This window comes from Clarias gariepinus, chromosome 15 (genome assembly GCF_024256425.1).
Source record: "Clarias gariepinus isolate MV-2021 ecotype Netherlands chromosome 15, CGAR_prim_01v2, whole genome shotgun sequence".
Taxonomy (NCBI): domain Eukaryota; kingdom Metazoa; phylum Chordata; class Actinopteri; order Siluriformes; family Clariidae; genus Clarias; species Clarias gariepinus.
Window position 1 is genome coordinate 29,147,876 of NC_071114.1, and position 12,790 is coordinate 29,160,665.

At 44.5% G+C, this 12,790-nt stretch overlaps 1 protein-coding gene across 3 annotated transcripts in view; it reads right to left on the reverse strand.

Moving 5' to 3' along the window:
- zfhx3b (zinc finger homeobox 3b) overlaps nt 1-12,790 on the reverse strand; it is a 159,674-nt gene that overhangs the window by 21,644 nt on the left and 125,240 nt on the right. For 2 of the 3 annotated variants that reach the window (XM_053513906.1, XM_053513905.1), the window contains exon 5: nt 7,164-7,271. The exons of the other annotated variant lie outside the window; for it this stretch is intronic. In XM_053513906.1, coding sequence (XP_053369881.1) covers nt 7,164-7,271 — 108 coding nt within the window. The remainder of the gene's footprint in view (nt 1-7,163; nt 7,272-12,790) is intronic. 3 annotated transcript variants of the gene reach the window in all.

Consider the following 12,790-nt stretch of genomic DNA (forward strand, 5'->3'; position numbering starts at 1 on the left):
TGATGTAATACGGAACAACACCAGAACAAAAGTGGCAGCAATAAAGAGAAGATTGTCAGTGAGTGTGTGTGTGTGTGTGTGTGCGCGTGTGTGTGTGTGTCATGGTTGGTTGGGCAAGAGAACACGGCTGTGCAGGTCAGATCCATTAACCAAGAAAGACCATGACCAGAACATAAGCTTTTAACAGAAGGGTCTCTGTCTCTCTCGTCCTCCCACAGGAGTAAAGGCGTAAGTGTGGGTGATGTTCAGTGCTTCATGAGTGGGCAAGAGAGATTTTTTCAGCATCGCTTAGCCCTAAAAATACAAGAACGTTTAAAAAATAAAAAAAATAAAAAATTGTGCGCAATCAGGATACTAAAGATTTTTTTCCTAAGCATCGTCCCCTGCTCATCCTGAGAAGCAGCAGCAACAACAGCAACAAAAACGCAGGGACTTTCCTCTCCTGGTGCAAAGTGTAAAAACCAGAAGTCTCAAGAGTCAATTATGTGATTATTTATTCATGCGCCTTTTCCGTAAGCTGCCTGCTGTCGAGTCCCGTAAGTGAATTGGACTTTGGCACCTTCTCTCACCTCCTGGAGATGGACTGCATTTCTCAGCCAGGACGGCCTGACTGGGGACGCAGGGTTCATGGATGTCAGGAGCGAATAAAAGAGCGCACTGTGCTTGTAGAGGTTATAAAAAGCTCTTCCTGAACAAAAGATAAAGCCTTTGTTTGTTAGATGTACATTACTGCACAGTGAAGTTCTTTTTAACGAATGTTCAAAGTAGGAATCTGGGGTCAAACGCAGAGTCAGCCATGATACCCTGCCTCGGAGTCAGCCATGATACCCTGCCGCGGAGTCAGCCATGATACCCTGCCTCGGAGTCAGCCATGATACCCTGCCTCGGAGTCAGCCATGATACCCTGCCTCGGAGTCAGCCATGATACCCTGCCTCGGAGTCAGCCATGATACCCTGCCTCGGAGTCAGCCATGATACCCTGCCTCGGAGTCAGCCATGATACCCTGCCTCGGAGTCAGCCATGATACCCTGCCTCGGAGTCAGCCATGATACCCTGCCTCGGAGTCAGCCATGATACCCTGCCTCGGAGTCAGCCATGATACCCTGCCACCCGGGCACTCGAGTGGCACAGTTACGTACCGGCAACACGGCACGACAAGTCAAAGACAATAATAACACTGCTGAAACACTCCGAATTTTAAGGGCTAAGGGCCTGGCTCAAGGACCCGACACTGGCAGTCTGGTGGAGCTGGGGGCTTGAACCGCTGACCCTCTGATGAGTAAACCAGAGCCTTAATAACCTCCTGACCTACCACTGATGCGTTACTTGGATGCTGACGTGACTTTAAACAAATAAACCATATGATGTCATTTCTGAATAAATAAATAAATAAATAAATAAATAAATAAATAAAATGTATCCTGTCACCATCCCATCAGTGATTAGTTTCCTATAACTTGCATGGCAAACTATTATCTTTGTCCAGTTTAGAGAAGGAGACATGGCCACTGTGTGAAATCTTCCCCTCGAATGAAGCACCTGGCAGTCACCCTCCAGTCCTCACCTTTCTCTCTAAACCCTTTACTCCACTTCTTTTTCCTCTGATTAATTGAGCCTTAATAGCAAAAAGTAGTTTAATCTCTATTCACTTTGAATATCCCCCAAAAAAAGAGAGAAGAAGATCTCACCCCATGTCTGCCCTGTCCCCCTTGCCCCATCCTCCCTCCGTCCCGCCCTCCCTCACTCTCTCTTTCCATCCACGTCTCGTCATTTTAATCTCCAGGCCGCTCCGGGGCCCTGAGCGACACAGGGCTAGATTCCATTCCACCTCATATTTCTCAGGTAATTACTCTGCATCAATTAATTTCAAATAAAGAAAATTACAAACCCAGACCCTCATCGCGGGAAAAAAAAAGTGACTCTGTTACAGAGGCTCGGCGTATTGAGCGCACTGTCTTCGGCGTAAAAGGCGCTGAAATGAAAGGACCACCTCCAAAGCGGCGGGTAAAGAAGGCTGGCCGTGTAGGCCCACGGGCAACGGCGGCTACAAAGCCAAATTTAAAACCGGGGAATTAAAAAGGAGATATTAATTATCAAGCATGTTATTAATCTTCTCGTGTCTGAGAACACACACACACGCACACACACACACAGACCAGTTTATCCATTATTATCCATATATATATGATTTTTTTTTCCCAGCGACTTGGCCTACTCTAATTTGTGTTTCTTTCAAAACTTAAAAGCATTAATTTTAACCAAACTTTTCAAAATCTCATCTTTTTTCACCTTAAACCAACACACTAGTTTAATTTGTATACTTTATTTAAAATTAATTTAAATTGGCGTGAATCACACGCTTTCAGAGACGTTGTCGTACATGCAGATGCCTATAAGCTTTATTTCAGACGTCATGAAAACAACACATATTTAATGTCATATTATTTATTATTAATTAAAAAAATATATAATAATAATAGTCAACAATAAACTAAACAAAACTGTCTTGAGCATCCTGAACACTCGCGCCTTCAACCGCCGTGCTAATTTAGCACGACGTATACGAAGAAATCCTAATACTTTACACACAATTCTTTAATCATTTTACCAACCCTGATATCATCTATATTTTCGACATCGCTGGTACGATACACAATAATATTTTTTTTAGTTGATTTCAAGTACCCTTCATCTCTGACAGATTCCCTTTTTTATATTAGCGATTTAAAAAGCCATCTTAATATCGGCGAGTGACTCCACTGACAGCAGGTGGATTTACGACGATTATAACTCACCGCTACTCGATGTCCCACGTCCAGGCAATAGCTTCTATAAAAACCTAGTGATGAACATCACAGCTACAGTGTGAGATGCGTTTGGGGAGAAGAAGCCGAGGCTGCAGTAACCACCTTGCGCGTCCAGGGGGAGCTGCTGCACACCAGTGTAATCTGGGAAACAGTCCTGGTATTCGCTCCTCTCCTCCCGCTCTGTGTACACCCCCCCCCCTCTCATCCCTGCCCTATACACACACCTCCCATTTTTTCCCCTCTTTCACCCACACACACACACATGCACGTGTGTATCCGTTCTCCTGGATTCATGCATCTGAGTAAATATATAAGAGAAAAGAGATGGAACCAATTTGGCTGGCTGCTGTGTTCGGTGTCACAATCCGGATGACCTGCTCTGCAAAATTATTTTTCCTCCCTCGCTCCGGCTCCAGTAATTTAAAAGTCAGGGACGGTGCGATGAAACGAGATTGGGGAGGGAGGGGGTGGTTCGCAAGGAATTATTCATAAACCTGAATTGCTCGGGACCTCCATTCCTCCTCCTCCTCCTCCACTCTCTCTCTCTCTCTCTCTCTCTTATTCTCTCCCTGCCTCCCCCCTGAAGAAGGATAGAGAAAGCACCTCAGTCGCCTGTATATTTATGTTAAACACGTCAAATCATATTGTGGCAGCTCCTGCAAGCCCTTAAGTGTATTAACAATCGCAGTCGTCTTTTTCCACCCCAGCTCACCGCTCGCTCTCTACCCCCCCCCCCCCTCACCCTCGCTCTCATTTCCCTCGACTTAGGTGTATTGTTAGCTTTGATACAAAATAAATAAATAATTTTTTTGTTAAAAACCTCCCGATCATTGCGCTATCCCTTTATTTCCACTAATTCTGCCTCTGCCTGTGCGAGGTGAGGACGGTGTTTGTGTCTCGAGGCTCCGGCCTTTTATAAATATTTGATCACGGCTGCTGCAGCGTCCATCTGGAAGGTTTCGAATCGTAAAATCGTGGGAGATTCGGTTCTCAGAGATGATTCTGTCTGATTTTGATTCCTTTCTATTACAAAATAAAAAACCAACAAACAGACAAATAAAACCTGATTTTAGGAGTGATATAAACCAGGATTTTTTTTTTTTATTTCAAGGCAAAAATGTCCATGGATTGAACCGTACCGTATGTGGCGAATTAAAGATCACTTGGTGCCGTGATCAACAACTACATCATAACCAGCGATACACTACTACATGGATGCTTTTTATTTTATCACGTGGACCTGCATGTGTTTTATTCCTCTTATATCCTCCGGACTCATTACATTTAATCAATGTCTTCATCCAGGAAGAAAAAAAAAATATCCAGCAATCTTATTTATATACTTATAAACAATAAGGTTGGGACAAAATGCCAGGTGAGGACATTCACGTCTCAAGAAGATATCACACTTTTTTTTAGGGCTATACTCAACATAAAACCACTGAATTCTTAGTCGCATTATAGCAGCTACAAACGCTCATTCCCAGCCGCTGTATTTCTTCTCTTTTGTAAAAACAAAGGAAGAAAAGACAGACGAAACGCGTCAAAACCAAACACCGTGTCAAAAATTCGACGTCTTAATTTTGCATCCTTCCTGCTTCGTGAAAAATGACCCCAACTCCAATCAGAATCCGGAATCCGAACGGCGCTTAATTACATCACCGCCTTCAGATCGGCGCGTCACCCTCGAATCCCCGTCTTCACGTCTCACCTTTAACGTCGAATAATTACAAACTCTCTTTTTTCTCTCCTGCTGTCAGCGTGTGGGGGAAAAAAGCGTCAGCGTGTTTGGTGACAAACAAACGCGGTCTTTTAGCAAATGACACGCTTAACACGTGCGAGCAGGCTCTCTTGTGTCTTTCTAAATGCGTTTAATGAATTGTGAGCCGCACTGTCAGAAAGAGAGAGAGAGAGAGAGGGAAAGAGAGAGAGACGGGGAAAAAAAAAAGACAGCCATCAGATTGACGGTAGCTTTAAAGAAGGAAGACGTAGCTGGGGTGTTTTTTTTTTTTTTTTTTTGGCACTAATGCTCTCTATCTGACAGCCAGTGTCACTCGCAAAAGGTTCCAGTGAAGAGAGGCAACTTCAATAATGTTAATCACAGAACTTAATAACAGAGCCTGGAAATTACAGCTTAGCCGCGTCTATGGCGCGCAACAAGAGTTTAGTAAACCGCTCGCGCTCGTCATACGGCGTTGGTTCTTCGTCTCGTATAAATGGGGGGGGGATAGAGATGAGGAGGGAAGGGGATAGAACACTTCCATCAAGCAGTAACCTGCATATGAGATCACGACACCGTCAAGATTCTCACCTCCATCCTCCATCCCCCTGCTCGCTTTCCCTTCACCCCCCCCTCTTCGCCCCGCCCCCTCCCCTCCCCCTCATTCCACCTTTCTTCAGACATCAAACGGCACCCTAGACCTGGCTTCGTACCGCTGGAGCTATTTTTAAACTAAGTGTTTCTAATAAGCTGCTAGGAAGCCTGTGAATTTTTCATCCGCAAGCACGTCGTTCTCTGGTGAAAACACAGAAACACACTTATTTGGTGATTAGCGACCGACATTTCTGTGTGTGTGAGTGTGAGTGTGTGCAGAAAAGAGAATCGAATATCCTTGTATCAAATCGCGTGCATTTCCGAAACAAATGCAGGGGTCCTAATGTGAAGAGTCATCTTCCCCCGGCACCACAGGTACGCCTGAATTATTAATCCGCGCAGCTCGTTCCAATGCTTTTTACGCCGCTTTATTTTATATATTTCCCATTATTTTTGCATATCGTTACTTCTGCCCATCAAAGGAACAGCACCACTCGCTCAAAGCGCACAAACAGCTCAGGCCCGTTTAATATTTCATTAAAAAAAAAAAAAAATCTGAATATCAAAGACTTTTTTACATTTTTTTTTTTTTACCAAGATTTAACTTCAAACATAGCGAAGAAGTTTACTTCTGACTATTCCGACTTTTTGCATAAAAAATGAATCATATGCAAACTTTCTTTTTTATTATTGTTTCTATTCACATTTTTTGGAAAATACAGTAAAGAGATGAGATAAAAAGTTGTTTCTTTGTCAGGGGAGGACACCCATCACACACATCACACACCTTTGCTCTTATGTTTAGTTTATTCTAGTTCACTAAACTAGCATTACTTTGCACAAGGCTAACATTAGCCAAGTTAAAAGAAAAACTACTAAATTAGTAAATATTGTGGCTTATTATTAAAACAAATATATAAATGCCACATATAAAAAGTGAATGCTTAATATTATATACACATTTATATTTTTAATTTGACAAATTATAAAAATGTAAATAAAAATATTAAAATTAATTAATTTATTTGTAATTTATATAATTTTTGTATAAAAAAGAATATTTCATATTTTAAAATGTTTAATATTTATTTTTATATAAACTCAAAAAACCTATAACATATCTTTACAATTATTATTATTATTATTATATTTAATGGTAGTAGTAGTAGTAGAAGCACAAAAGCAGCATGTGTAGAGTAAAAACCCGTGTTAAAGCTCCACTACGACTACTTCGTGGTACTTTTTCACGCTTTGACCCCCTATACGTGACCTCACACATGTCCTGTCTCTGTCTCTGTCACGGCCGTCAGCGCACATCAGTGGCGTCGCAGCAGACCGAGAGCGACGCACCACATTCCCACCTCTGTACGCTTTCGTTCTTTCCCGCGATCCTTCTCAAAACCTCGGCCCTCCTCCAGCTCGGCTGCCTCAAACATCCAATAACAAAAAATAAATAAAAAAAAGAAAGAATACTGATTTACAGTCTGACCTGCCCTCCTTTACCCCTAACACACCTCTCCATGCAACCTGACACCTGCACCTGCCACTAACACTACCCTCCTCCTCCTCCTCCTCCTCCTCGTCCTCCTCCTCGTCCACATACATGAGCCCAAATCATAGAGTCTCACTCTAAGCTCCGCCCACGAGCTCTGCAGAGACGTGTTTTTGTCACTTCATCAGGTTGGGCTAATTTATCAGGGAATTCCAATGAACTGAAAAAAAAAAAATCTCCAGAGTGAAAACTGAAAAGCTATTAAATTAAGTCTGATTCGAGGAAAGTCGGTCGTTTCTGGCTTCCGAAAAGAAAAAAAAAAAAGTGGTAAAAGGTGTAATTAGTTAATGAATGTAGGCCGGGGGATAAAAATGGTAACTCGGAGCACTCTGGAGAAATAAACACACGTGTCCGGCCCTCCCTCATCCCTGTGTTATATGAGAGACACCCCCTTCCCCATCCTAAACCCCCCACCCCCCACCCCCCGCCTCCTCCTCATCCTCCCCTGCACCACCTTCCTCGCTCGTACTGAGTTAAGACAGGCCTTACCTGTTCCTTTGGTGAGCTCCTTCTCCCCCCCACACTCTCTGTCTTTGGTTTGGTCCTCCTGGTCTGTGGTGGTCTCGCTGGCAGCCTCCACATCCTCACTCAGCTCGCCTGAAGGGGGAGGAGGAGAGGACGGGATATGTAAATCACCACCCCATCAGAATTGGTGGAAGCACTTAAAGGGACGGCGGCGTCTTTTTTTTTTCCCCCCCTTTTCTTTTCTTTACCCCCCTTCTGTATAGGAGCACAGGCATTGGCTGAGACGTGTGCACAATGGGTGGAGTGGGTGGAGGGGGTTCCTCCCCCCTTTTGCCTCATCACATGATTAACTTTGCATTCAATTTCATCCTAGCAAATAGAAATGTTTAGGTTTTTTTGTTTGTTTGTTTGTTTTTGCTTGTGTAATTATACTCATCGTTACCGCCATCATTTTTTTTTTTTTTTTTTTTTACGGCTCTCTTTATAAGTATATAATTCTTCATTTATGCAGGTCCATGACACAAATATCTTTATGGCTTCCTCTGTTTTAATATGTACATAAAACTGTGGAGAAAACACACGCACACACACACACACACACGCACACATGTGGTAGAGACATAGACACATTTTCCAAACGCCAAAGTATGCAGACAGGAAAAATAACTGCGCGAAGGGCCTGTTTCGACTTCGCCAGACGAGCGAGAGATTTCCCTTTTCTCCCTCTGGTTCCTCTCTCCACAATCATAATTGCAGTCCCAAGCCGCTGTCTCCTGGGCTCCTCACCAATATCTGGCTCGGTTCGTTCCTCGACCTCATGGTAATGCACTACATATCTATAAAATATATAAATGAATCATGAATTTTTTAAAAACAGGGGCCACGGTTCGTTTTTATTTCGCCAAGTCGAACGCAGAACTCCCCTGTAACCGTCTTTAAAAGCCCTCGGGTCGATAGATCAGCCCCTGCTTAAAAGCAGCAAACTCCTAACAATGGATCTCCAATAACGCTATGTGTAAGTAAAGTAAAGCGAGAGGAAGACACGGAAAAAACAGGTAATAAAGTGGGCATCAATCTTTTTTTTTTTTTCTTTCAGTTTGGTTTCTTTATTCCCTCTTGGGCAAGCCTCAGAACCCCCCTTACACCCCCCTTACACACACACACACTCCCTATTTCCTGGAGCCATGTGTGCACGCTAACACTCCTACCATTGATTGAACATCACTACAGTCGAGTCAATACACCTTATCAGTTATTACACAAGTCAGCTAATTCTCAGCAAATGTACTTAAAATGCCCCCCCACTCACTCACTCACACACTCACACACTTCCTGTTTCTGGTGACCGATTGATATATCGACACGGTAACGACAGCTTTTGTTCAAATATTCATCCCGTCGCGGCCGAGTGCAGCTGGCACGAGCGCTCCATCGCCGAACCGGAAACACTTTTAACGTTCCTGTTGTGCGTCTGATGACTCGCCCGGGCCCTGGAGCTCGAACGTGAAACCCGAATCGCATGCCTCAGCTCCGACAGACACCAGATAATCCATTACACTTTATATTACTGCGCCACAGTGTACACTCATAAGGGGTTTAAACCTCCGGCTGAACCCATAACCTGATGTATCCTCATCAGAACGAGGGCCGAGGAACATATTTATACCTCCGTTATCCAACATATTGGACTCGCCAACGCTCCAGTCACATCACTGCTGAACATCATTTACGGTTTCCTTTAGAATAACCTACATAATCAGATTTATTCAGAGCGAGAGTGGTTTTTGCGTGTCCCAGCTCGCTTTATCTACGCTAAGGCTTCCTGCAAAAAAAGTCGTATAATTTTAACAGGAAGTTGCATCATCTGAATGTCCTCGAGGAGAAGAAAAGGTGTGTTCTTTCATCATTCACTTAACTGTTATATTTTATAACACCGATGCTAGGACTGAGAGTGCAGTAAATAGCAGCTCTTTCAGCTCACCGCTGCAATCCTGCATCCCTTCCCCACACACACACACACACACACACACACACACGATCCCACCCCAAAACCTTAACGAGACAAGGTGTGAATGGACTTGTTGTAAACGCAACAGTGATTTTTACATCGCCGGATGGCGTCGCTAAACAGATCTGCTGCGTTTCATGAAGGCAAATTGCGCCGGTCGTAGTTCAAAGTCGATTTCCGTTGCTCTGAAACAAAGCGGTTCGATAAGCGAGCAGCGGCGCAGGTAACGTCTAGGTTCAATACTTCGCTTCTCTCCAGGCTGTGCCGTGTGTGTGTGTGTGTGTGTGTGTGTGAGTGTGTGTGTGAGTGGAGGAAGCTGGGCAAATGATGCTGATATGGATTACGTTGTTAGGGCTTATTGCTGCTCAAAAAGGACCGATCCTGCGTTTAAACAAAAGTATTTAAGTGGAAGAATCGGATTTCTGGAAAAAGCGCCGATTCGAGCGTTCTCCGCAGATTACACCCTATACATCGGCTGTTTTTTATTCTTTCATAAACGTGTACGTTCTATTATGTTTCCAAGGCAACCGGCGATTTCCACTCGGCGCAGCACATCCTTGAGCTGGTGAGGCGGGTCTAAGCCATGGAAACAGGGATGATAGCCACCACTCGGGGCTGGAGACAAACCCTATAAGACAAAATCCACCTCAGAGAGACGGAGAGAGAGAGAGAGAGAGACGCGCAGATTACACAATAATCCTCGAGTACATTTTCACCTCTGGAAGAGCGAACCATGTGTCTAATTCCTACTTTGCACAGGTACATGCGCTCTTTCTTTCTTTCTCTCTCTTTTACTGTCTGTGCAGATTAAAACTCGAGTCCATTAAAACTCACACGGCTGTCACTTTAACATTCCCCAGGCCGACCTCGGTCAGCCAGCTCTGCTCTATCTCTCGTGCTTTGTCGTCCTCGTCCTCACCCTCACCCTCGTCTCCATCGCCTCTACGCCACTTCTTCATTTGGTTTTTTAATCAAGATATATAGCACTCTCTCTCTCTCTCTCTCTCTCTCTCGCCGCACCTCGAACGCTAAACCCATAGAATAAATGCAGAAATGTAGACGTTTAATTCCAGACGAGCGCTACGTCTTTAAGCGCTGGACGCCTGCGTCTCACGTCTCTCTCTCTCTCTCTCTCTCTCTCTATCCTTCATCCACGCCGAGGTACTACACGATGATTAAACTCGGGCCGGCTATAATTAATGAAAGGTCACGAGAGGAGGCTGGAAACGGAGGGAGGAGGAAGGAAGGCTGGAAAATCCGAGGTCAAGCTGAACCTCGAATAAATTGTTGGAATTCTAAGGTTTTGCAATTAATCATATTAATTAACCGTGATAATTCAACAATATTAAACCTTTGCTCTAATCTAATCTCGAATAAATCTGATATATTGGCAGGAAATAAAAAAAAGGGAATAAAATAAAGCAATGAAAGGAAACGTTTTGCGCAGAAGAAGTCAAACTCGCATTAAAAAGGATTTCAAAAAAAGTTCAAAAGGGTCAGAATTAGGATTCCGTTTTTTTTTTTAAAGAGGGAAAATGTCCTCTGAGGGACTCACACACACGCGCGCACACACACCTACAGTGTAGGGGCTCTGATAGACCTATAGGTGTCACCCTATACAAGCTGGGAATAAGCACGCCACACACACACACACACACACATAATGGATGGAGGAAGGGGCAGACAGATACAGTACAAGGCTGTTTCAGGGAGAAGAAAAAAAAAAAGAAGAAGAAGAGAAATATGCGCAGATGACAAAAGCAGATGCTGGGCAGGAAGTGAGCGTCGGAGATGAGACTCAGAAGACAGCGGGATTTACCTTCAGACGAGAAAGCCGAGCAGCCTTTCCTCTCCTTTCCCGGGGAAGAAGCGGTGATTACACACATACTAATCGTACTGACAGGCGCAAACCACCAAATAAATAATACATGCTGCCCACTGCTCTCGCTGTACGCACGTGAACCCCGTGTCCCTCCCTCCACCCCCACCCCGGAGCGTCCAATCCTTCAGGGTCAATCAGTAACGCACCTGAACTGAAGGACTGACGGAGGACCTGCAGCCGTGTGTACCAGGACACCAGCTCATCGCCTCCATGTCTCGCTACTCTTACTCGAGGAGAAACCCGTCCTCGAAGACTCTTTTAGATTTATAATCTTAATATGATCTTCTACAAGTTATTTTGTCCTTTTCTTTCTGGTCTGCATTACCCACAATGCTCTTCGACTACCTGCTGATGGAGCTCGATGCAGCGGCGCTTTAGTGCGACAACCTGTCCCGGTCTGGACACTCGTGCACATCTGTACACATCTGGAACAAGATAACCAGATAGTCCTCCCCATACAGTATATCTCAGCGCAGCTCTGTCGCATTGCCGCATTGCATCCTGGGACACGGAGGCAAGTGTTTGCGACCACGCTACTTAAATATGACAACTGTTAAAGTCGCCGGAAATTTAAGTCAATTTGAGTTTTAATGATTAATTAATTAATGATTATAATAATAATAGTAATAATAACAGTGTGGGATTAAATCGGTAAATATGTGTGTGTGTGTGTGTGTGTGTGTGTGTGTGTGTGTGTTTTAGGATCATCAGGACCCCGCTTATCATTTAGAATAAACGTAAATCCGGCGTAAATCCCGCACCGATCATCCTAACCATTTTCCCTATTTTCACATTTTCGTTTTTTTTCCCCGCTGCGTCCCGATCCGGACAGCTTCCTCATCCTTCCGAAAAAAAAAAAAAAAAGCAATCATATTTCACACCTCATGGACTCTATCTCTCTGCCTGTCTGGTTTCTTCTTCTTCTTTTTATTTTGATCCCCCACCACCTCCTCAATCCCCTAACCCCTGTCCACCCCCAGCTCGACCCCCCCCCCATCCCAATAACCCCCCCCCCCCCCCTCTGCCCTCCCTCTGCACCCCTTCCCTATATCAAAGCCGGACTGACTCCGGACCGGCCGGCGGAAAATGAAAATGACAGAAGGGGTCCGAGGGACAATGGAGGCACAGGCGCTCATGCTGGGGGATTTCATGCGTTGCCCGGTCTTCATATCAGCACCACTGTGAACCGGCCACATGTGAACCCCCTTCTAAACACCCCCCCCAGCCCCCACCCCCTACTTCACCTTTTTTTTTGGGGTTTGCAACCCGCACACACAAACACAGATGCATGTACACAGAAAGAAATATACACAATAAACATTTAATCTAAAACCAGAACGCAACAGCGCTTGTGGACGGTCCGGACGGGACGGACCCAAGCACGAAGAAACGCGGAACCCAAAAACGGGGAATGCAGAACATCCTCGCTCGGGGCGCAGGTACCATAAAAAAAAAAAGGAAGCTGTATAAACTAAAATGAGTATATAGTAAGGATTTAAGGTATGCAAAAGCTTTAAACACAACAAATATTTATACTCTGCTTGTAAACACACACACACACACACACACACACATGGTTGTGGTGTATATTAGGGGTAAAGCCTTCTGCCACCATAAACACAGAGCATGAGTCATGCTTGGAGAGCTGAACGTCACAGTGCAACACACTCTAACCGCACACACACACACACACACACACACACACACACACTTACACTCCTTCCATCCCTGCCTTCCTCTACAACCCTTCCACTCAGACAC